General features: G+C 53.2%; 2 protein-coding genes across 2 annotated transcripts in view; both read left to right on the top strand.

Moving 5' to 3' along the window:
* The window catches only part of Stk32b (serine/threonine kinase 32B), a 331961-nt gene that overhangs the window by 286717 nt on the left and 20920 nt on the right, over positions 1-24324 (top strand). The window contains exons 7-11 of the mRNA XM_004624576.2: positions 12718-12821; positions 18527-18643; positions 18921-19046; positions 22234-22365; positions 23578-23642. Of these exons, the coding sequence (XP_004624633.1) occupies positions 12718-12821; positions 18527-18643; positions 18921-19046; positions 22234-22365; positions 23578-23642 (544 nt within the window). The remainder of the gene's footprint in view (positions 1-12717; positions 12822-18526; positions 18644-18920; positions 19047-22233; positions 22366-23577; positions 23643-24324) is intronic.
* On the top strand, positions 3784-4643 carry Anapc13 (anaphase promoting complex subunit 13). The gene has a single exon (XM_023699722.1). The coding sequence runs from the start codon at positions 4006-4008 to the stop codon at positions 4228-4230; it is 225 nt and encodes a 74-aa protein (XP_023555490.1). The 5' UTR covers positions 3784-4005; the 3' UTR covers positions 4231-4643.

Here is a 24324-nt window from a genome sequence, read left to right on the forward strand (position 1 = left end):
CATCTTCTTGGGGAAAATGCCTCGTTTGTCACTATAGCATGTCCTTCTCATTCCTTGTTCTGAAGTCCACATTGTCTAATATGATTGTCCCTTGGACTGGATGAAGGACTCATTTGTGGGCCCGCCCACCCCAGCCCTGGGACACCCATACTCACTGATGCTCCAGTCCCTGTGTACAGTGGTGGTGTCTTCACATATAAGCGCTGTACATCTTCCAGTGCGCTGTACTTTACGTCAGCTCTAGGTGGTCACAACCCCTAGGGAATACAAAGCAAGCGCCATGAAAAACTGCAGCACTCTCCGTTCAGGGAATCATGATGAGGAAAAGGTCTTTTCACATTCATCACAGATGCAGTTTTTTTCTGAATATTTTCAGTCTGGTTGGTTGGCCTGTGGACCAAGAACCAGTTAAGCACAGAGGGCCCAACTGTACTGACATCCCGAGCGTAGCCTTCTTTGGTCTGCATGATATATTCATTAGCGTGCTGCTAAATGCTTAACAACTATTTCTCCAGTAAAGAAAAATTAAAGTCCTGATTATAGATTGTGGTGCTTTTTAGTGATACAAGTGCTCCCACTCTTGTGGGCTTCAGCTACCAACACTAATCCTCAAACATGTGACAGTGGGCCCTCAGGGGCCAGCAGTACAAACTGGCTCCACATGTCCCTGACAAGACTGCCCCATCTTTTATTTAGAGCTCATCTTGGCTTCTTTATATTTAGGGTAGATTTCTTTGTTATCTAGTCAAACATCCTCTTCTTATTATTAACCTTTATCCTGTTTGTGCCTGGTATAATTACTGATCTGGTTGGCCTGTAATCTCTTGTTTTGCTTTTTCTTCTATTCCCTCCACTTGGTCTTTGTTCCCTGTCTTTTGCTTGTCTGGGATTTGTTCATAATTATTTCAGATTCTGCTCTAATATCTTTTTTATATTAGTACTTTAAATATTTGTACTTTAAAGAAATACAGAAATTGTCCTAGATTTACAGCACATACCATGGAACCTTGCTTCACGAACTTGAATTTGTCCCACAGTTTTGGGAAAGATGGCCACGTTTGCAGGAGAGATGGTCGCAGTTGTGTTTGCCACCTGATGTAGAGTTTGCAAACAAAAGCAAAATTTTGCAAAATGCTTTTGTTTTTGAGCCAAATTGTTCACGAAAACATTCATAAACCAAGGTACCACTCTATTACCGATGAATCAGAATCTGCCTTGAAATATGTCTGATATACAAATCTCATTATTTACACTTCCAAATCCTCCCTCTTATTGTTTTATTTGCTTCAATATATAATTCGCTGAGTTTATTTTTGCTTCTAGTAACCAGTTATATTTCATAGTGGCTAAAAATAAGAAGAAAGAATATACTTACGCTCTTGTTCCCATTTTCAGGATTCTTCAATTCTTTATATAGCTTCGTCTCTACCTGACAGGCTCCCTTTCCTTACAGTGAGAAAGTATTAATTAGTGGTAATTAATACTTTTCCATTTTAATTTTTTTGTGTTGGGAAATTATTTCTCTTATTTTAACTGGATACATAATTCTAAATTAGTAGTTTTTCTCCTTTAGCACTGAAACACGTCACCCCATTGCTCCATGCTTGCCACCATTCCTGATAGCAAATCTGCAATGTGTCTGCTCTTGGTTCTTCTGAATATACAACACCCTCTTCCTTGAGCTGCCTCCAGGATTTTCTTTTTTCCTTTTGTTTTAGATAGTATATGCTTGGATGTATTGGATTTTGTTTCCATTGTTCCCATTTACCCTGGTTGATGCTTTCTGACTTTCTTGAATATCTAGTCTGATAACTCAACGCTTGGAAATCCTTCATCATTATCTCTGCAAATACTTTCCTTCCAGTCTACTCTCTACCCCTTCACTCTGCTTCTGGGATTTCAATTATGTGTTTGTCAGACTTTCGATATTTTGCTCCACAACCTTTAGATACCTTGCTCTTTTATTTTTCCTACTTTGTTCTCTTAGAGTTTCACTTCTGGCTGCTTCTTTTGACCCATCCCCCAGTTTGCAGATGACCCTGACGGAGGGGCTCTTTACCTGTGCACTATGTTTGTTAGTGTTTAGGGTGTTCATCTTATTGTTTTTATATCTCCCCTTCCTATCGAAATCCTCCTGAGTTGATGTGTGTGTTCCACTTTTCTACTAGAGACTCTGAAATCTTTTAAATTCTCTGTTAGCTCCCCCCTCTAGCTCCCATCTGGACATAGTTCTATGTTCTGTGTCTCTTTTGACTTCATTATGTGTCTAGTTTTTGGTTAAGTTCTGGGCATCACATGTGGGACCAAGTTATGTCTGTCAATGCTCATAGCTGGTGTGCTCCTTGCCTTCAGTTGTGTTTGGGGGAGGACTGAATCCATCAGTGCCACAGTCGAGCATGGTGTGGGTTTCCTTGTTGCCATGAGCATTTTCAGTATACCACCTCTGCAGTGATACTGCGATGGGTTGCCGTAGCGCTTGCCTCCATGTTCCTACTCCACCCTCACTCGAGGGTTCACCTGGGGACCTGCACCTTCCCGTGTTCATTCTCTTGCCCCATAGGTGTCCGTTTCCTGGTGCTTGACTCCAGTAGTCTGGGGTGGTGGGGGGCATTCTGTGGTCCCTGGTGTTTTGCCTCAGTGTCAGTTGTAGGCAGGCTCCCTGTCCACAGGTGAGGGCCTTTTCACATTGCGCTTGCCTCTCTCCCAGCAGTGGGACACACTAGTGGCTAAGCCTGGGATGCTCTCCTGTCCTTTTCCTATGGCGCAGGCTATTCTTCTGTACCATCCCCTGCCATCCTGAGTATGTGTGCCCTGTGGTAAGAGTCTGCTGCCTTTCTCCCAGTAACCTAAGGCTGCTGTTCCATCAGGACATTGAGAAATGGGTCTAGGAAGGGCGCAGGCCTTCCCAAGGGAGTGACAGCTCTCTTCCCTAAGCCTTTCATCCTGAAGGCAGCTTCTGCAGCTCCTTTCCTGTCCCGATCTCTTTCATGAATACGTAGTGAGGCTGTGAGAAGAAATCGTGTGTGGAGGCAAGTTCCTCTGTATCTCAACAAACGGGCTCAGTTCCCGCCCTTAAGCTCACACGCTACCTCTGGCAAGTATTAAATATGCATTTCGGATGAAATCTTGCACTCTCTGTGTCACACCTGTCGTCCTCCATGGCACGCCCGGCAAGCCTGTCCTCGCTTCTCCGCCTGTGCTGAGAGGCGCCTGAGCTCCAGACTTAAAGCCCATGGGGGTTCCAGAACTGGGAGGTGTGTGGATTGGCCAGCTTCTCATTACTGGGTGAGACATGACACTCTCCCTTCTGTATTGTAAACAGAGCAGATTTCCTTAAGATCTGTATAAGAAGCATAATAGAAAAGAGAAATGATGATGAGATGGGTAAGCTAGACTCAGAGCGCCTGGAGTAACTTGGCTGAGAAGTCCCTTTCCGGGCTCCCCAAGGCTGAGCCAGTGCTGCTCACTGAGGGGCGGGGCAGCACGGCAGGGACGCAGAGCTACGCTTGCCAAGGAGCAGAGGCACCGGCGATGGGCCAGCAGGACCAAAGAAAACCTGCTTGTCCCCAGCACACGTGCGTCTGTGTCTCTGTACAACGGATCTGCTGAGCAAAGCCACCAAGGAGGTGAGCTTCAGACGTGGGTAGGGCCTGCGTGCGTGTGTGCACGCCGCACTCGAGCTTCGGGTTCCTATAGCAGGTTCAAAGGGAGCTGGCCAAGAGATGGATGATTGTCTTGGATAAACAGAGAATGCGGAGCGGTTCCAGCTCCCTGGATGAGGGTAAGAGTTTCTCTTGCCCGCCTCCTAGATTTAGGAGCGGTGGGTCTTGTTCGCGCCTCTGTGTTGGGCTTTCTTTAGCCCTGCGGCCGAGGCCATTAGCTCACCCACGCAATCATTTTACTCACTGCACACAGTGCCTTACGTGAAGGAACACGCGTTAGAGAACCTAGATCACCCCCTCATTGCTGCGACATTTGATCTGACAGGATCACAGCTGCAGGAAGATGGATAGTGAGGTACAGAGAGATGGAAGGATCTTGGATTTGATTGACGATGCGTGGCGGGAAGACAAGCTACCTTATGAGGATGTCGCAATACCACTGAATGAACTTCCAGAGCCGGAACAAGACAACGGTGGCACCACGGAATCTGTGAAAGAGCAGGAAATGAAGTGGACAGACTTGGCCTTGCAGTACCTCCATGAGAACGTCCCCCCCACCGGAAACTGAGTTCTTCCTGCTTTCTCATTGATGGAGCTTTCAAAAACATATAGAGACAAAGTGTTTTCTTCCCATCTCCTCATCCATCTCTCTCAATAATAAAATCAGCACTCAAAAAATGTAGACCCACCTGGCTTGTAGCAGCAAAGTGTAAAGCGAAGATACTCAGAGCAAGATACCCTTTATCTCAGATTTTGTATTACTGTCAGAATTTAACACTTCCCAGCTACTTACGCACACCCTACGACACAGAGAGTTGAAAGTGAGAGGGCAGAGTAGAGGGGAAGCCAGGCCTAGATTGTTGACCGCTCACACCCCACTTGGTGATGTGGATGTAGCCTGTGTGCCTGTGTTGATACCTAAGATGCACCAAGGTATTTTCAAACTTTGCTTAAGTTTTTGAATAAAAAGATGTCTGATAGTTAAAAGAGAGAGAGAGAGAGAGAGAGAGAGAGAGAGAGAGAATGCGGTGTCCTGTAGGTGAGTGGCCTTCCAGGCGGAGCGTCTTTAATTTGAAAACCTGGAATCCCAAATACTCCAAAACTCAAAATATTTTGAGTCCTGGGATAATGCTACAAATGCGCAAACCGTAGACCTGGCCACGTGACAGATCGCCACTGAAGCACAGGCATGCCAGAATCGTTTCCGTTTCCTCCAGGCTACGTGTGTGCCGCGTCTGTAAAGCACCCAGGACTTCGGGTGAGAGCTGAGTCCCTTCGCCAGGCTCTCTTTGCGTGCGCTCGCAGATGCGCCAACCGCTGGGGGCGGGGCAGCGTAAAGCCCCCGCGCTCCTGCAGAAGCTCCACCGTGTGGAAACTGAGCTTGCCGCCGCCCTGAGGGGCTGGTCAGAAGCTCCTCTCCAGCTTCACACACAGTCACTCTGCAAAATGCGCTGATTCTTATCTGTGCTTCCAGAGAGAGCTACACCAGGCGTGAAAGACTTTTTCTCAGTCTGCTAGCTGAATCCGATGCAGTTAATGTGAAGCCATTTTCTGGCATTTGATCAGGATTTATTCCTGCATCTCATCAGAGCTTTCCTGTTTATCCGTCCGCCAATTAGCCCTCCCCTGCCCTTCCTCTCCCCACGCAGATTGCGAAATCTTAACGGTCCAGGCCCGAGCAGTTTCTTACACTTCAATGAAACCAATGTTCTGTTACTATTAACGCTATTCACACCCCTAGAAAGAGAGAAATTATCAGGCTAGTATAGTGGGGGGGTTTTATCTCAAATTAATATGTAAGCATGTGATACCTCAGTTCATCCTGCCAGCGAAGAGCCAGAGAAAATTCAATTACCCCTGCGAATCCAGAGAGGCCGGGCTGCTGCTTATCTCTGCTCACCACAGCTTCCTCGCTCACTTTAATGCGGAGAACGATGAGCGAGCTCTTGAGTCACCAGGGGGCGAGTGCCGCGCACCCGAGCTGGGCGCCCGCCTGTGCGTCTCCTTGGCCATGCAATAATGCACTGACATTGAACGCCAGCTCACAGCTGTCTGGGAACTAAGCACACATGCTGTTGGGCCCTGATGCCACCACTGCTGCATGCAGGGTGGGCACTGGCTGGTTCCATGGACTCTGAGGCTTGCTTGCAGGTGAAGTGCTCGCCCAGCATGGTGGATGCCAACTGGTGGTCAGCTTGCTGCACCCAGCTGAGCAGAACCAGCACGGTGCTGGTGAGGGGGGCCACCTGAGGATCGCTGCCGGCAGCCTGAGACGCAGAACCGCAGAGGCTGCTGGGGGCTGCGAGGGAAGCTGTCTGGAGGAGCTGTTGGACCCAGCGCCAGCAGTCGACTCTGCGCCTCGGTGTCTTAGCTACTGCAGTGCGTCGAGAGTCTGCTTCTGGACAGCTTCATGCTGTCCCGGAAGACCTGGGGCCCACTGAGCCATGGCCCTGTCCCCAGAGACCCCACAGTCCAGTGAGTGAGGTGGATATGAATGCCATTTATTAAAATACGGCATGATCAAGTCTTCAAGGAGGAATAGACAAGAGTGGGAACAAGTCCAGAACATTAAAGATAAGCGAGGGGAATGGGACAATCATAATAAAAGAATTGATGAATAGTCCCTGAGGGAGTGAAATTTGATCTGGGTCTTGAAGTATGAATAGGAGTTTATGAATATGGAAAACAGCATAAAGCTTATCAGGAAGGTAAGTCACAAAATACTTAAAATGCGTGTCCTTTGAAGTTGGCACAGTGGCTGCAATGGAAACAGCAGCCAGATAGGAGAATGTAGTAGGAGTGGCGGGCCTATTTCTAGGAAGTGTTCATGCCAAGTATTGGGCAATTTATTGGGTAGGAAATAAGAAAACTTGTCCTGATTTTAGCGAGTGATTTGAACGTGCCAGTGGGAACGCAACAGTGTGTAAGGCTGCCCTTCTAAACGTGGAGCCGAGGCTGAGCGGCCACACCCTTCAGCCTGGACCTCCAGGTTCTCGGAACCCCCGACTTGCAAATGTCTCTCCGGGCAGCAGAGGTGGCACCAGGTCGAGGGCCACTGGGTGGGCGAGGGGGGTGGCATGACTCCAGGCAGACAAGAGAAGGGGCCAGGAGAGAGATGGAGACGTGGGGGAGACTCTTCTGGAAAGGAAAATGACGAAGCCTGAGGACCAGTCGCGTGGTTAGAGAACAGTTCAAACAGTGCAAGGCGCGGGCTGAGGCTGAGCCGCCAGGAGAGGGCGCTGTCCGAGAGCGGCCGGGGAGGGTGTGCGAGTGGTTGGCGGCGCAGCTGGGCCCTCCTCTATCAAATCGGAGGCGTGGTCTTGCCGGGACAGCATCAGTGGGAAGGAGGGATGAATTCTAGTCCTGGCTGGGCCACATGACGTTCGGCCTCTCCAGCAGGCCTTGGCTTCCTTATCTGTAACATTTGGAGAAAGAGAGACCTTAGCTCGAAGGCCCTACTAGCTAGGACGCATAATGAACTGCTGAGGGTCCGGCAGAGAGCGCACACCTGGAGAAATGGACCAGGACACCTGTGTGCCGGCAGGCCCGACGCCGACTAGCATTTCACACTCAGCTGCAGCCGGCAAACCTCCAGCAATGTGCACAGAGCGAAAGCAGCAGGCTAAGAATGGCAACTGAGAGGGTTATTGTATTTTTTCATATTTTTAGTCTAATGAGGAAAGAAACGCTGCATGGTTAGTGTGGGGTAGAAAATCCCACCACATGGGCATTCACATTTCTGAGGGGGAAGAGAGACAACCTCTTTCACAGCACTCTGCATGCTCTTGTTTTGCTGGAAGGCCAATTATGAGAAGCCCTGATGTCCCTTGAAAGCAAACTTCTTTTCCATTTTAAACCTGCTCCGGAAGAACGGCTCAGCTGTTGCAGAGATGATGAAGCAAAGATGATCTCCCCCACACCTGGGCCACGCTGGGCACAGTCCAAGTTCTGCGGCCCTCGTGTCCACCCAACATGTCCGTGGGGCCCCACTGAGCACACTGCTTGTGCCTGGCACTGCCATAGGTCCTGGGGAGACAGCGGGAAAGGAAAGAGGCTCCGCAGGGAACGTGGTCGAGGGCTGGTTCCCATAGGCTTTCAACCCACCCTTATTAATGTGCTCATTGGTGGTAGAAACACTTTTGTTTTCTTTTGGGTTATGTTGAAACGCTAATTTGCTCTGCTGGTCTTCATAAATACTCTTGGATTTGGTTCCAGTTGACTCACCAGATTTACCACATTGCTCACTGGAAGATTTTAGAATATAACACACATAAAAGATGCACAGTGCTGTGTATGTGTGGCTTTACTTTTAGCATGGCATAAGCGTAGCCTAGTAGGTAGAGTCCAGGAGCACTCCTTGCAGTAGTGTGACCTAGTGACTGTCACTCCAGTTGTCCCAGGAAACCAGAAGTGTTCAGGTTCACTTAAGACTCAGAGCCTCAGAAGCTGGGTCACCTTGAGCATGTGGCTTACTCTCCCCAAACATAATGACATAACGATAGCTGTCTCCTCACTAAGGCTAGGATGAGGTAAAGCGGGCCAGACAGCACTGTCCCTGGCATCTGGAAGTACTCTGCATGTTTATGTTCAGGGGAGTAGGTACTTTATATGTACAGGATTGTGACGTGTTTCTGACACCGGGCGAATGCTCAATAAATAGCACTTTAATGTGGCAACTCTTGCTCTCAACAGAGCTACATTCCGTCCTAGTAATGGAGCAGCTGTGTGGGCCCTGGGCTTCAGGGTCCAGGGATGCCATTCCAACCCAGGCTCACCACTCACTGTCTCTGTGGCCCTGAAATGCCCTTGGCCTCCACTGACCTCAGTTTCTATGCCTACCGCCTAGGACACCTGAGGGATGGGCAAGGTGGTATGCAAACAGATCTCTGTGGCCTCCAAAGCTCTTCACTGACACCAGGCGCGTGAAGATGACATGGGTAGTTGTCCTTTCCAGCAGTCGCCATCTTTAGACACTGGTGGCTCCTTCTCCTCCCCCAACAAAGGCCCTGGAAGAAGTTTCAATTGTTTTCTTCCTGAAAGGCCCTATATGCCCACAATATAAGCAGGGATCTTGAAGCCTGGACACCCTTTCCACATGTGGCACAGGCGTCTCCTGGTATTTGCTCCAATGTCACTTGCTGTCCCAGCACCCCAGAGTCCTCTATCCCAGCCCTGACAGTGCTGGCTCAGGGCATCTGGTTCTCTCCTCCGTGGGATGCACAGGCAGCTGGCCCAGATTCCATGCTCCTATGAGGAATGAGTACTCCCGAGGCCCTAGAAATGACACTTTGGCCCACAGCAGCCCATCTCAGTCACCTATCTCTCATTGCTGGGACAAAATACCTAATGCCCAGAATGAAGGAAGGAAAGGTTTATTTGGGTTTATTTATTGGAGGTTTCAGTCCATCCTCAGCTGGCTCCAAGGCAGAGTGGCACATGGCAGAGGGAAGCAGTTCATGGTAGCGGAAAACAGAACAGCAAGAGCAAAAAAGGAAGAGCAGTGGTGGCAGCTGGGGAGAGCGAGCCCCTCTCCCTCCCTTGCACTGCATCCAGGATGCCCACCTCAGGGCAGGCGGAACATTCATAGCCATAATCCCAGTACTGGATCATATATTAAGCACAAACTCTAGAAGCCGCCCAACAACTATACGAGGCTTTGGGGAGACATCTAGACACATACCATAACGGCTGCTGCTTTTAGCAGTATGTGAAGATGTTAGGACAGGACTTGCTGCACAGGAAGAACGAAATGAGCTTTTTCTATTTTTAACTATGATCATTTTTTCAGTGAACAAAATTTTCCTGAATGGAACATCATAGAAAATAGCCCCTTCCCTCAAGGAGCCTAGAGTCTGGAGAGAAAGCAGACCAGGGAGAAAAGCACGACTGGACAGCAGGGGTGGAGAGCACAGAGGATATGAAGGAGCTGGCTGGGGAGCACACACGCTGCAGGCAGAGCACGCAGCGACGACGCACAGGAAGACACAAGCTCCTGGAGGACACGACCCTGGGGGCCCAGCGCATTACGAAGGAGAGGCATGGAGGCCAAGATGGGGAGTGCTAGGCACAAACAGCACAACTGGAGAAGCTGGAGCCTGGCGTGGCTCGGGCAGTCACAGTGCCGCAAGACATTTGTCCCCCTCATTCTTCCCAGTGTTTCAGGTACCCAAGGTCACCCATGATTCAGAAATATCAAATGGAGGACTCCAAAAGTAACATGTTCAGAAGTTTTCGTTGTGCACCATTCTGCTTAGGGGACAAAATCTCACTCTACTCAGCCACGGATGCATCACCCTTTGTCCAGTATGTCCCTGCTGTATCCATTGCCCTCCCATTAGCCTCTTAGCTGTCCGAGGAATCAGATCCACAGTTACAGGACCGCAGAGCTTGAGTTTGTTGGCCTTATGTAGCAGCCTAAGGCCACATCACAGTGCCCACAGCATCCACGCCGCTTCCTCCGATTGTGCGGGGCTTTGTCTCACAAACAGAAGAAGCTCTAGTGCATACATTATTTTCCAAGAGAAAGCAGCCACATTCACACAACTCTTATTGCAACTGATTGGTAGATTTGTCCTGTTATCAGCTGTAGCCCTTACCCTGACCACACTTGGTCCACCAGTTAGCATGGGTGCACACACAGAGGAGGAAGCTGCACAGGGTGAGCCGCTCCTGGATTCGAGGACTCCGGTGACTGCCGTGCAGCTGGGGCCAGGCCCAGGCAGGCACCAGTGGAACTCAGTGCTTGGCTGTAGGATCCGAGTCACCTTCCAGGCCACGCTGCTCCTGACCCCTCGCACCTGCAGTGCTCCTCCAAAGAAGAAAAGCAGAAAAAACTCTAGGATCTAGCCAAGTACATTGTTGCACCAGGCCTACCGTTTTGCTGGGCTCCTCTGAGATGTCCCCCAAGCATGTTGTCAGATGACAGACCCTGGGAAACCCCAAAAGGAGGAAAGTGGCCAAGCCTCGTTGCCCCAGGCAGTTTGGTCCTCAGATGGCCTTCCTCTGGCATCAATGAGCCTCCAGAGCCCCAAGTGTCACAAGGATCAGTGTGTGAAGCCAGTGGCAGCAAGAAGGTCCTGCAGCAGCATCCTTTGTGACCGGAGTGTCACATCAGAATGCTGCGATAGGCAACGGTCTGTAGGACGCAGGAGGGGAGAGTGCTTTCAGAGCCAGGGTGCGAGTCTGAGAGGAAGGCGGGGTGTGGGAGCTGGCGTGAGGAGGCAGGAGCACCTCGAGCTGCCACGCGTGCATCACAACCACAGGGGGACCAGGCTGGAGCCAGCACTAGGAGGTCTAGAGACACCCCAGGGTGAGGAAAGAGGTGCCCAAGGCAGGTCACCCTGCTTTCTCCAGTGTGTGGCTAATCTATCAAGGAGGGGACATGACATGGTAGTTTCCAAAGCACCTGTCCCCTCTGCCAGGCTGACCTTCCAAAAGGCTGAAAGCTGTTTCTATTTCTCGGCAACCATCAAAAATCAGCACTGACCCCAGCATCAGTGGTGAAAGAGTCAGTAAGCACCCATTGATGAAGTGCCCACTCCGTCCCTGGGAGAGTACCAGGCAGAAGGCTACATCAGGGCACCGATCTGGGGCAACTCAGTCCCTCCTGGAGGTCCCCCGAATGGGAGAAAGAATTCAGTGTCAGAAAGCCCAGACGCGCTAAGCCAGCTCTGCCCGGCTGGCTGTACCTTGGGCAAATTGCCTTGTAGTGGTTGTTTGCAGCCAAGAAGCAAAGCTACCAAGTAGTGTGAAAGAACAGAAATGCATTCGCTTGCTGTCCTAAAGACTGGTACCCGTATCAAACTGTGGGCAGGGTAAGGCCTCCTGGAGGATCCCAGGAGAATCCTCTCCCCTCTTTCAACTTCTGGGGGCTCCCACTGCTCCTGGGTTTGGAGCTGCATCCCCCTATCCCTGCCTCTGTCTCCAGTTTCTACACTCTTTATCTTGCAAAGACATCAGCCACTGGGACTAGGACCCAGTACAAATCTGGGGTGATTTTTATCTGGAGGGAAGATAAAAACTTATATGTAACTTATATTTACATCTGCAGATGCCTGATTTCTAAAGGTAGCCCCTGCCCACAGGCAAGGCTTGGACGTGGTCATATCTTCTAGGGTGCTCCCTTTCAGCCTCCCCTTTCTTGCCCTCCCAGCACCTATCTCATTGTGTGGTTGTGAGGATTTAAGAGGTAACCAGCCTAAATCCTCAGCTCAGCCCCAGGCAATCACAATTGCCAGTGCTCATCCATCAGTGTGTGGGAGGGTGTCACCAGGACGTGTGGGACTGTCCTTCTAGCTCTGAATCTGCATGATCCCCTTGAATCTAGGTGCTACAGCACTGTGCCACCAGAGTGGTAATTTTCGTGACATAGGGATTATGACATAAATGCTTTTCATGTTGCATCATGAGCTCCCAAGTACACGGGGGAGAAGAGACTGTCACCTTCCCTATAACTGTAGACATTTGTCACTTGATTGCTTATGACAGTTGGAGCAGGATAAATCACCTACCTTGAATTCCAAGTGGACTTGGAGCAGCTGGGCACGAGGCAGACTTCTGGGAGTCACCGAGGCGCCCACCTTCTGCGCTTGTGGGTGCTGGTGAAGCCTGAGCACAGGCCAGCCACGTCCAGGCCCGAGGAAGCTCAGCCCAGCACCACGTGGCCCCTCTCCCAGAGCCCTGGGCACAGAAAGGAGGGAAACAGGTCGTGGCACATGCAGGGAAGGACGACCATGTGGGTGCGAGCTCAGCTTTGGGCTTGGCTGTCGTGTCCAGGCAGAATCCTGAGGACACAGCTCCAAGTCCTGCACATGCTAGAAGATCAGTAGATACTTGTTCCCCAGAGCTCAAGGAAAATGAAGCTCTCAGGCTTTAGAGCTGGGCTGGTCTAGGGTGGGTAAGAAGTGACAGATGGAAAAAGAAAGAGATATCGAAAGCACAGCTGCGGAAGCTGGCTTTGCCGTCCACAATCTGCGTGCGTGGCCCCGCCCCCTGCAGGGCTAGTGGCTGTAAACCGTGATGTGCATTGACGTTCTCTTTGTCTTGTCTCTGGCAGCTCCGGAAGTCTTCCAGGTGTACGTGGATGGAGGCCCTGGGTACTCGTACCCCGTAGACTGGTGGTCCCTGGGCATCACGGCCTATGAGCTGCTGCGGGGCTGGGTGAGATGCTGGGGCACGTGGGACCAGAGCAAGGGGGTGGGCGCCCAGCACAGTGGGCTTGGGGAGGACAGGCAGGTGCTGGACCAGCTTCTGGCTTCAGCGCCTGGCCTTTGTGCCACCTCAACACAAACTGGGCATTAGGACATCCACCACCGTCCCCCACCCCTGCCATGTACGCTGCTCCAGCCCCTCATTCTACTGCTGGGGAAGGGGAGCCCAGAGTAGAGGGGCTCACACTAAGTCTGCAGTGGTCGGTGCCAGCCCAGTGCCCAAAGTGCCTTGACCTCATGACTTCAAGCCCTCTCCCCGCTGAACCCCCAGCACAATGCTTCTGAGCCCTGGCTCTTGACTTGACTGGAAGCTCTGGAATCGTGAAGGTGAGAGAGGGCGCTTCTCCTTTCACACTCATTTGTCTTTCTGCCTAGTGGGCTGTTATCGCCATCACTTGTCTGTTGGGCTGTGTCTTCGCTAGAATAGGTGCTCAGTGCCTCATATAAATGGCCTGAGATGCTCTCTGGCAGCTTTTGCTTTGGTTCATTTACATTTAATAGCTGAAGATGACTAGAGCAGCACCTTAGCAACCGATTGCTCGTACCTTTATCTGAGCAGCAAGTTTTATGAGTAAAGCTAATATTGAGGCATGTTTTCATTGTGTGGGTGTCTCTTGAAAATGATCTCACTGCATGCTGAGGACCCCATCCCCATCCTTACAGCATCAGTGATGATACCCTTTCCACCCACCCCCTCCCAGAGCGCGCTGGAGGATGTGCATGCCCAGGACTGGGGGAGACAGGGTCTGTGTCTTACTCCTCTCTATAGAGACTGCAGGCTGCGATTTTAACATTGTTTTGAAGTAATTTGCATACATGCATATTCATGTCAGCAGAAGGCACCCTTCCTGAGGATGGAATAGAGTATTAGTCACCAGTGGGTGGTGATGATGGAAACCAAAGGAGTGGTTGCTCAGTGAAGAAGGGATAACAGCAGTTTATCAACCAGAGGCCTCTTGGTGCAAATATTATTTATCCTGCTCTAGTTTAGGCGACTGCTTCCTGCCCTTGATCCCAATTCTTCATCCGAGTCATCTCTGAATCCCTCAAAACATAATTACGGTGCACAGTGCTTTTTCAAGTGCAAAGCAGAGAGCAGCATCTTCTCAGGGGCTGGATGGAGTCCCGCAGGTTGGCTTGCTTCTGGACGACTCCTTTGGCTCTGCTGATGCCTAGCAGGGAAGAGGACTGCGAGCTCGATGGTGCCGCAGGAGTGGCGCATGCAGGTGTCCACCAGGTGCTGATAACCTTAAGTCCATCATACTGCGACCATGGCCAGTGGCTGCCCTCAGTGTGATTGGCCGCTGCCAGCAGGAAGGACTGCGGCGGTCATCCCTCAGGGGTCAGTCAACCACGAGCGCCTGCAAGATCAAGGATGGAATGGATCTTGACACTCTAAAAATAAACTGCCTCATTTTCCAGTCCTTCTGTGTTTTCTGCTCGGAGGTCTGGTGCCACTTTCAGTGGAACAGGGAAAAACAAATGGCCAGTCAGGGGCCTCTGAGTGGGGACAGAGTACAGAATGAAGGACACCTGTCAGGAATCGGCGTCAAGCCCTCTGCCAAATGCTGCTGCTTGGTTTACTCTTGCACCCAAACAGCAGTGACCCGTATGGTCGCTCCCTCACCGAGTTTCATACTGGATTTGGTCCAGAAGCCGCAGTGAGAAGCACCCTTCCATACCCGGAAGTCACCCTTCCTTCTTCCACCCTCCATCTTCCCTCCTAAGTCATGTCAGCCTCAGTGTCTCCACAGCGCCCACTGGAAGATGAAAGAAAGCTTAGCTGGTGACCCTTGGGATCCAGAGAGCACCCAGAGGGAATCCACTTCATTTGGACAGCACAAATGACCCACAGGTCTCCCTCCTGCTCAACTGAAAACTGCCTCCTCGTAATAGAATCTTTGAGGACTCTCAGGCTCAGACCCTGCCTCTCCCAGGTTCCCCACTGCAGCCAGAAATCCGTAACCAGCAGTCTCCTTCCCCTGGCCCAGCGTCCCACCCTGATGGGGCCAGCTGACAGGCCTGTGTTCCAAGTTGGCACCTCCACGTCCTAGGGCAGCCCCAAGAGCAGAGGCTGCTGCATGGACTGGTCGTATCTTTGTCCTTGGGATGAACAGGCTACGACAAAGGAGTGCCCTCAGCCCTGGCGTGGACTGGCCCCAGAAAGCCCATGCTGTGGTGCGTTGGGCTTTGGCCTGGCACTGATCACCCATGGCCTTGAGGGAGTCCTCTCTGCTCTGGGAAGATGCAGGGCTGGAGCAGACCCAGAACCAAAGGAGGCAAGGTGGTCCTTGTTCAGCTCACAGTCTCAGATTTAGCCGCAAAAGGCTAACTCTAAGATAAGGACATCATGGCACAAGGGAAAGGCGAAGAAAAGCTGCGTGGTTCAGGATGGTCAGGGAGCTGAGCAGGGGAGAAGCCTGGAGAGGGGGAAGCCCAGGAGCACGTAGAGTCCCCACGCCACGCCTCTGTGGCCCGCCCAGACACACCCACAGGTGCGCTTCACTAACACCCTGGGCAGCTCACAAACCAGCCAGCTGTCGGTGAAGGTCAGGCGTCATGCCGGCTCACCCCAGGTGCACGGCTCAGCTCGGGCTTGGCGCTTTGTGAGCAGAGGTGCTCCTTGGCGCCGTGGTCACTCGGTGCATTTGATCTTGGTCTTCTCACTCATAATGGGGATTAGTGAGACCAACCTGCAGGGCTGCTGGGGAGGTTCAGAGAGAAACACAATGAGAGCCCAGGCAGTGCCTGGTGTTCGGGAGCATGCAGATCACTCAGCACGTGTGTAGTGAGGGTCGCTTGAGATGGTGGGTGGGGCGAGCAGGGATTACAGGTGGAGGAGAGGGAGAACCCCGAGGGAGGAGAAAGCTGGCTCAGATGTGAGTTGGTGGAGGCAACAGCATGGACACAGATGGCGAAGAGGAAGTTGAGGCGACTCGTGCAGGGTAGGGAGACATCGGGCTTTACTCTAGGTAGTGTAGGGCAGAGCCCTCACTGGTACTTCAACAAGAAAGCACTGGCACTGTGGCTGGAGACATGGGCTTTGGAATCAAGAATTCCTGAGTTCAAATCCTGATCCTGCCAGGTCGTCTCTGAACGATCTGTTCAGAGCCTGTTTCTGGCCTACGAGATGAGGGGCAGCGCTGCAGCCTCAGCCCCAGGGCTTCCACTTCAGAACCACGGACACTGGGGCCTCAATCATTCTCTGACTGGGGCTGTCCAGTGTACAACAGGCTGATCCCTTGTGTGCCTGGCCTCCCAGCTAGCAGCTAGCAGCAATCCCCCACCCACCCCATCCAGGTATAACAACCAAAGATATATCCACCTGGTGTGAAACATCCCCTGGGGGAAAGCTTACTGGATTGAAAACCACCAACCACACGCTATGGTTGACCATAGAGACATCCGGAGGATCAACGGAGGCCCTAGATGGGAGACTCCTGGTGTGGGCTTGGAGTGGTCCCAGAAGGTGCCCTCTGTGGTACGTACTTGCCCACACCTGTGTTACTTTGACCTAAGTCAGCTGCATAGATGGATGAACTGGGATTGTAGAGAGGACCATGCACAGAAGGGTGTCTGGAGCGCCCCCTACAGGTTGGAGTGCATTACTAAGAATAATGGGAGAGCACGTGTGGTCGGTAGGCTCAATCTAACAGGAGGAGGACCAGGCCTTTGGAGCACGCACTGACCTCTGGTCTCTTAGTAAAGCAGACAGGAGTCAGAAACCTGGAAGGTAAAGAACTCGCCTCCAAAGCTGGAGGAAGGAACCTCTTGGATCTTCCTGGAGTTTTAGGTTTGTTCCTAGACTCCGGGCCCTTGCAGAGGTGATTGGAGAGTTTCAGAGGAGGGAAATCTTCTCAAGCTTTGGAGGTTGTTCCTAAAATGCCCAAGGAATAATTTGTCATTTTAATCATTTCTATACTGGGATTTGGATTAAAGAGATTTATGGGGTAATCACTGGATTCGATGATCTCCAAAGCCCAGCTCGGCCCTAACAGTTAAAAATCACAAGTCTACAGCAATTCTTTCTCTCTGTATTCCCTGTCCTTGGTAAATTGGTACTTGTTGTAAACCGAGTTTCCTGGAGTGGAGACGCCTGCACTCCATAATGAGACTGTCCAGCGTCGTGCTGCTGAAGCCGCTGCCTGGGCACGTGTGGACTACCCCTTACAAGCCCCTCACCAGAGTCAAGCCACCCCAGGCCAGGGAGAAAGCTCTAGCACCAGCAGCAGCGAGGCTGTTGCTCTTAATATTCCCCAGTAATTCCTGAAAGAGGACCTGGGTCTCCCTAGAGACACTCAAACCTGGAGGCCAAGGGTATGGGAGTGTTCGGATCGGAGCTTATTTCTGAATGCATTTGCTACAGTGGGCTTGCGGTGTATTACAGCTCCCATGACTGGTGTTTTGTTGTGGTTGTGGTTGTGGTTGTGGTCTCAGTCACTAGAGAACTGGAAAAAGCTGCAGAGTTTAGAGAGAGGGTGGCTCACTTGGAGGTCTGATGGCAACACAGAACTGTGAGGGCCTGGGCATGGCCAGGCCGGGACAGAGATGAGTGGTTGTGGTGGGGGAAGTCTCTGCCTTGTCTGGCTGGCTCTGTCCTGGGCATTGGGATTTACACCTCTCTGGAAGCACTGCACAAAGATCTTGGCCGAACACTTGGTATCTCTCTGGGATACTGAGAAAGTCTCTTTTCCTCTCTCAACTTGTTTCCTGACTTTTTAATGAGAATGAGATGAGATTCTCTCCCAGCAGCCCCAGATTGCTAGTACAGAGTGTGAGGAATAGTATACTGGAAGGAAAAAGATGGGCGGACAGGACCCGGGCCAGTCCAGGAGGCCCTCTACCAGCACCCCTGCTGTGTCAAGACAGGAGTGCCAAGCACTGGCCACCCCACAGAGATTATGGGCCCTCCCAGGATCCTGTGTCTCCCTCCACCCCCAGCCAGCCAGCCAGGGTGGCAGGGACTGTCTACCCTGCTCCCTTGGCCCTGACCACAGAGGACAGCAGCATCTCAGGAACAGGGGGCCAGACCAAGGGCTCAGAACTCTGCATATGGCCATGGGGGTGGTTGTTTTCATTTCCTGTGCCTCCACATCAGAGTCCCAGGGTCTGGGACTCCAGCAGGAGCCATCTGACCTCACAGCACTTTAAGCTGTGGGCAGGGTTGGTTCTTTCAGGGGCCTGAGGGAAGTGCTGTACTAGGTGCCTCCCCTTCACATGCACGTGGCTGTTTTCTTCTTGTGTCCCTTTATGTCATCTGTACATCTCAGTCCTGCCCCCTCTCAGACCAGTCTAGCCAGGACAGGGAAAGGTGGCAGCCAAGGACCCCAAATGGCAAGCTCTGCACCTGTGCCTGTGCCTGGGTGCCCAGCGCATGGGCAGGATCCATGCCTCAGCCCGTAGCCACAATAGGGACCCAGGCCAGGATGCTCGTGTGAATTCTGCCTCTGCCAGTGATGGACTAGATGACCTCAGAGAGCCACCTCACCTTCCGTGGCCTGCCACCCCCACCCTCCTGCTGAGGCCTGCACTGCCCCTTGGCTGGCTCCTCTGGGCCCGCAGCTCCAGGCTACCTGCTACAACTTAGAGGGGAGGCTGAATCGCCCCCGTCTGTTCCCCTCCTGGTCTGATTCTGCGGTTGTCCCTTGGCTGCAGAGGCCCTATGAAATCCACTCCTCCACGCCCATCGATGAGATCCTCAGCATGTTCAAGGTGGAGCGTGTTCACTACTCCTCCACGTGGTGCCCGGGCATGGTGGCCCTGCTGAAGAAGGTAAGGGGCAGCCCCAGGCTGCAGGGTCATTTCATGTAGATGCAGGCGGGCAGGGAATGTGGGAACAGGACACCAGGGGCATGGGGAGGGCAGAGACACAGGCTGGGTCCATGGCCAAAGGGGACTTTTTGTCCTCTGGCTATAAAGTGATGTGTACAGGTGGTGCTGCTGAGACCCAGGCAGGGCCACCGGCAAGTGTAGCACATTGTGGCACTCCAGCATCTCCAGTGAGACTGCCATATGCTGTTCTGGTGACACGGGCGCCTTCTGCCTGCAGCTCCTGACCAAGGATCCCGAGAGCCGCCTGTCCAGCCTCAGTGACATTCAGAGTGTTCCCTACTTGACCGACATGAACTGGGACGCTGTGTTCGAGAAGGCGCTGCTGCCCGGCTTTGTGCCCAATGTGAGTGGGGTCCCAGGGGCATGCCACCCCTCAGCAGCCTGGCTGTTAAGCCTGGTCCTGCAGCTGGCTGCCAGAGGCTCAGAGAGAGGTCAGGGAGCTTGCAGCTGCCTGGAAGCCTCCCAGGACCCCTTGATGCAGGGCAGTGCTGCTACGCCGGAACATCCACAGAGAGCACTCGAGGGGCGAGGGGCAGTGACCTCGGGTGAGAGCTCCTGGGCAGCGTTGCTGCTCAGCCACCTCAGCCCTGAGAACTTGGACGTGCACCTGCGCCTCCCAGGCCTCACAGGCTCATCTTAACCTGTGTGCTGTGTCTGCCCTGCCCACCCTGCCCAGGAGGGGTAATGTCCGCAGGAAAGGAACCCCAAGTGGCCTCAGCTCCCACCTCTTCCCATTCCCACTGTCTGCAGATGCAGAAAACTGGGGCACAAAAGGAGAATCATGCTACGGGGTCACGAGGCTGGTTCTGAAAGGCTGTGCTGTCCCAGGGACTGACTAAGGGCAGATGCCTTTAGGGACTTCTGCTGGTTTTGGGTAGAAAAATCACATTTCCTTTTGGGCCCCCAGAAGTGCGAACTAATGATGATGATGACAACGATCATTTTCCCCAAAATCATTTGCACGCAGAGCCCAAGCTTCCGGTCCCTTCCTTACACTGGCCACAGCACCCACTGCAGCTGGGCCCAGCATTCCAGACAGAGGCCTGCTGCACAGCCTGGCTGCCCTGTGCTGTGTCCCCAAGCAGTCATTCTGTCCCGACACCCAGCCCTGGTGTCCTTCAGCAGCCTCCCTGCAGGAAGCTCCCTGGACCCTGTTCCCCTCCCAGGACCTACGGTGGACAGAGGGCTTCCCACTCTGAAGCTCTCAGTCTGTGGACGAGGCTGGCACAAGGCACTTCGGGGGCCTGGACAGGGGGTGGGCGTGGCCAGCTCTGAGCTGTGTGTGTGTGTCGGTGTGCATCTAGGTGTATGAGAATGTGTGTCTACATGTGCATCTGTGTGTGTCCAGGAGTGGCCAGGCGTCCCCTGGGAGCAGCTGCAACCTTGACCCACTGTGTCAGCGGGGCAGCTTCCTCCTGGTCCACTTCCTGGCCTCGCTGACCAGTCAGCACCAAGCCAAGGCATACATGCGGCTGTGGCCGTCCGTGTCCCCAGCAGCTGCCTAGGCCTGTGCTGGACACTGGACACCAGGAGTGCTGGGGACAGGAGCAGCACAGCACAGCCTTCAGGAGCCACAGGACAGCGCCAGCAGCTGGTTGTGGAGCCACCCAGGTTCAGGGCGGGGTCCTCTTAGGGTACTCAGCAGGTGCCTGCCTCCACCCAGGAGGTCACAACAGGCCCCTACCATGGTGACAACCATGTTCCCAGACCTCACCACCTGTCCCTTGGGGACAAAGTTGCCTCCTGGTAACAACAATGCTCAGGGAGTGCTGGCTCCCGGCAGGCGTGGTGCTCTGGGTACCCTGCACCATTCCGGTAGTGCAGGCTTGCTGTAAGGAAAGGCACACTGCAGGCTGCTGTTCTGTTGTTTTGTTTGGGGTTTTGCTTGCTGAGGATTGAACCTAGGACCTTCACACTGAGCTGCACCCCTGGCCCACTTTACTTTTTATTTTGACATAGGATCTTGATAAGTGATAAGTTCCTGAGTTGTCCAGGCTAGGCCTGCACTTGTGACCCATGGTGGCTCTGGACAGCACCAGAGGGCTCAGTGTGTGCTTGTCACAGGTGCCTAGAGGGGATAGGAACAGCCAGCAGGGCTGTGCCTGTGCTCCTGCTGGGCCTCATTCTAGGAGCATCACACTTGTCCTTGAGAGTGATCCTGCTGCTATTCTGGCTGAAGTTAAGTAGTTTGCCCAGGGGGGCGGGGAGATGGCTCAGTGGAATAAGCACTTCCCTGGCAAGCGCAAGGGCCTGAGTTCAATCCCCAGTTCTGCAAAGAAAAAAAAAAGTAGTTTGCCCAAGATTACCTGGTAACAACCCAGTAGAACTTGAATTCAAGCGGACTGAATGCAGAGCCCCCATTGGCAGGGGTGGATGGGTGGATGGGTGGCTGGATGGGTGGCTGGGTGGGTGGCTGGGTGGGTGGCTGGGTGGGTAGACAGATGGACGGACAGACGGACAGACAGACTGATGGACCAACAGACAGATGGGCAGACGGACTGGTGTGTGGGTGGGGGTGGATGGATGAATAGCAGACAGGTAAAACAGAAGAGACCTGGGCCTAGAGTTGGAATTGCTTATGGGAAAAGGGCAAGCAGCAGAGGACAGCAGTATGAAATAAGGGCAGGGAGGTCTTAGCCATGTTCCAGAAGTTGGTGGTGATGGAGGAAACCCTGGCCCTCTAGGGGAGAGGAGATGGGGGAGAGGGGAGGCCTTGGCTCCAGGAACCCAGTGAGAATCCTAGCAGAAAGCAAGGCTTTGCCCCCAGGAGCAAGGAAGTCAAGGAAAGGACATGGGACATTACTCCATGGCTGAAGGGAACAATAATCACAGCATAGCCCAGGCCAGAAAGGCTGCAGCAGCTCGGCCCTAGCTGGGCTCAAGCCCTGGAGTCCTGCAGGAGGTGCGAGGGGTGTGAAGCAACATGGGGTGCGTCAGTTGCCGCAGGTCAGGCAGGAGCTGGCGCAGGCCTTCCCAGGGCTGCCAGGAGGGTTAGGGTTCAGTACACCACCAAAGTGCCCAACCACAAGTCTGCATCCTTCCCCACTTGGGGCCAAGCCACAGCAGGCCCGGTCCCCAACAGGGTCAAGGACAGCTGGCTCAGGGCATCTGCTTCCTTCCCAGCCACCCAGAGCCCTGAGAGGGCTGCAGGACGGGCTCTACTCTCCCTTCTGTAGGAACGGAGTGGAGTCTGAGGAAGCCGTTGGCCTGCTGGGGCTAAGGCGGCAGTGCCAGGCCTCCCTGATGCCCCCAGGGCTGCTGTCACTCCTGGACTGCATGGCAAACAGACTGGCAGTATGGAACAGTCACCACGAGTGGGCTTCAGGATCAGAACTGGAGGGGGACAATGGTCCCTATTAATGCGGGGATATGTGGACTTTATCACCAGAAAGACAGTGTCCCCGGTGTGTCCCACGGGGTATTGCAGCATTAGCCGATGAATGAGTGAGTAGCGGGTTCACTGAATGGAGAGAAGATGCTGTGGCTGGTGCTAGATGACCAACCGCGTCTTCTTCCTCTCACCCCTTCAGAAAGGGAGACTAAACTGTGACCCCACGTTCGAACTGGAGGAAATGATTCTGGAATCCAAGCCACTACACAAAAAGAAGAAAAGGTTGGCAAAGCATAGGTCCAAAGACAGCACGAAGGACACCTGCACCCTGGTGAGTTCCTCCCAGGGACAGCAGCCGGGAGGGTGGGGACCAAAACGCTGGCCGAGCCTCCTGCTGGACAAGGGGGCCTTTCACTCCATCCTTCCAAGTCACCCCTCTGCCGAGGTTGGGGAATTGACTCCTCGGGTACCCGTTAGGAAGATCTTGTACTGCGGAGGCCCAGATCTGGGTTGTGACTTTCATAAGCCCTGGCACTTCCACCTTAAGGACCTCTGACTTAGTGTCCCTGGCTAACAGCCAAGGACCACAGATTGGTGGCTTCAAACAACCAGCATTTGTCCCCCCTGCCAAGGGAGGAAGTCCTCAGTGGAGACACCAGCCAGGCCCTGTGTTCTCCAGAGGTGGGGGGAAAGCCCTCCTTAGCTCCAGTTTCTGTGATGCCTGGAGATTCTTGGTGTCCCTCAGGGGCAGCAGCATCCCTGCCATCTGCCACCTCGTGTCCCCATCTCCACCTGGCCTGTCTCTGTGTCTTCACATGGTCTTCATACCAGGACGTCAGTCTCTGGCTCTATGTCACCGGCTACCCAAGCGGCCCCGACTACCCCCGCAAAGGTCTATGTCCCCTAAGGCCGCATGCACAGGCCCCTGCTCAGCATCTGTACATGTTGTGGGAGACGCCACTCAGGGCCTGATAGCACCCTCCTCTACAAAACTACATGTTTTATGACTGTGTTGGTGTGACGATGAATGTAATCTTCCATGCTGAGAGTTCCCTTTATCCTTCTTACTTTGAAAGAAGTTAAAACATCTTCCCAGCCCCTGAAGGCCTCATGGCTACAAGGCCCTGCCGGTGTGTTCACAGAGGGGCCTGCTTCCTTCCCAGAGTGTAGTCCACCCCCACCCCCACCTTTCAGGGCCCGTGGGGCACCTGTCAGTGAATCTGTGGTCCTAAGGTCATCAGGACCTTGCAGGATGACCTTTAATTTCTTCACTGGTTGCTGAAATAGCCCAATGGACAGTCAAATGCCAGGAGACCCAGCCAGGCCTGCTGCCCACCTTCCAGCCTAACATGCCTTTGCACTAGCTTAAAATGGAGACAAACACCAGCCTGTCAGCCTTCCTGGGCTGCAGCTGTCCCTGTGACAGCACCTGTCCTGGCCACTGAGCTCAGAGCAGTGACTCCTGTTTAGGTCAATCCTGGCCTTTTGGCCACATGTCCCTGGACAGCGCTGTCACTTTGTCACACTCTGTCTTCTTTGGCAGAATGGGCACCTGCAGCAGTGTCTGGAGACGGTGCGGAAGGAATTCATCATCTTCAACAGAGAGAAGTAAGTGTTGCCTGTCGTATCCACCATGACAGCATCCTCAGCAGAATCACAGGTCAGGCTCCTGGTGGAGGCTGCCCAAGATCAGGAGAGAAAGGGAGGCAGAGCGAGACGCAGGGCCCCAGGGAAATGGGACCGCTGAGTTCACAGTGAGACTGAGCTGGGGTCCAGCCCGCCTCTGCTGTGTGGCCTGACCCCTCCAGCCTTTGCCTTTGGGGTTCTCAGTTGTTCAGTGACAGTGAAGATGGCCGAGCACAGGGACATGGGCACACTCATGAGAAGGCACTGGGCCACCTGGCTGTGTCCTGCCAGAGGGTCCTGGGGCGGGGTCCCTAGCCTCACTGTGCTTCCTGTCTGGTGCCCACATGGACGTGGCTCTCGTACACATAGGGGCTGTAAAAACTCATCAAGGTCGCTGACGGCAGGCCCTAAGGGTGGGCGCAGGAGCACTGCAGGTGAATGCTAGGGCCCTACTGCGTACTGGGGTAGAGGGGCTGCCGGGTGTGAGTACCTCTGCACCCTAGGCTCACAGGAAACAAGACGACACAGAACCTACGGTGCCTCTGCAGGAGTCCAACCTGGCTGCCAGCCAGCTCGCCCTCACAGGTGCTGGCCAGCAGAGGAAGGGACACCTCAGGCTTGGCTCCAGCGGGTGCTGGCATTTGGGAGTCCAAGACCTGTGGCT

This window comes from Octodon degus, unplaced genomic scaffold (assembly GCF_000260255.1).
Source record: "Octodon degus isolate 3935 unplaced genomic scaffold, OctDeg1.0 scaffold00006, whole genome shotgun sequence".
Taxonomy (NCBI): Eukaryota; Metazoa; Chordata; class Mammalia; order Rodentia; family Octodontidae; genus Octodon; species Octodon degus.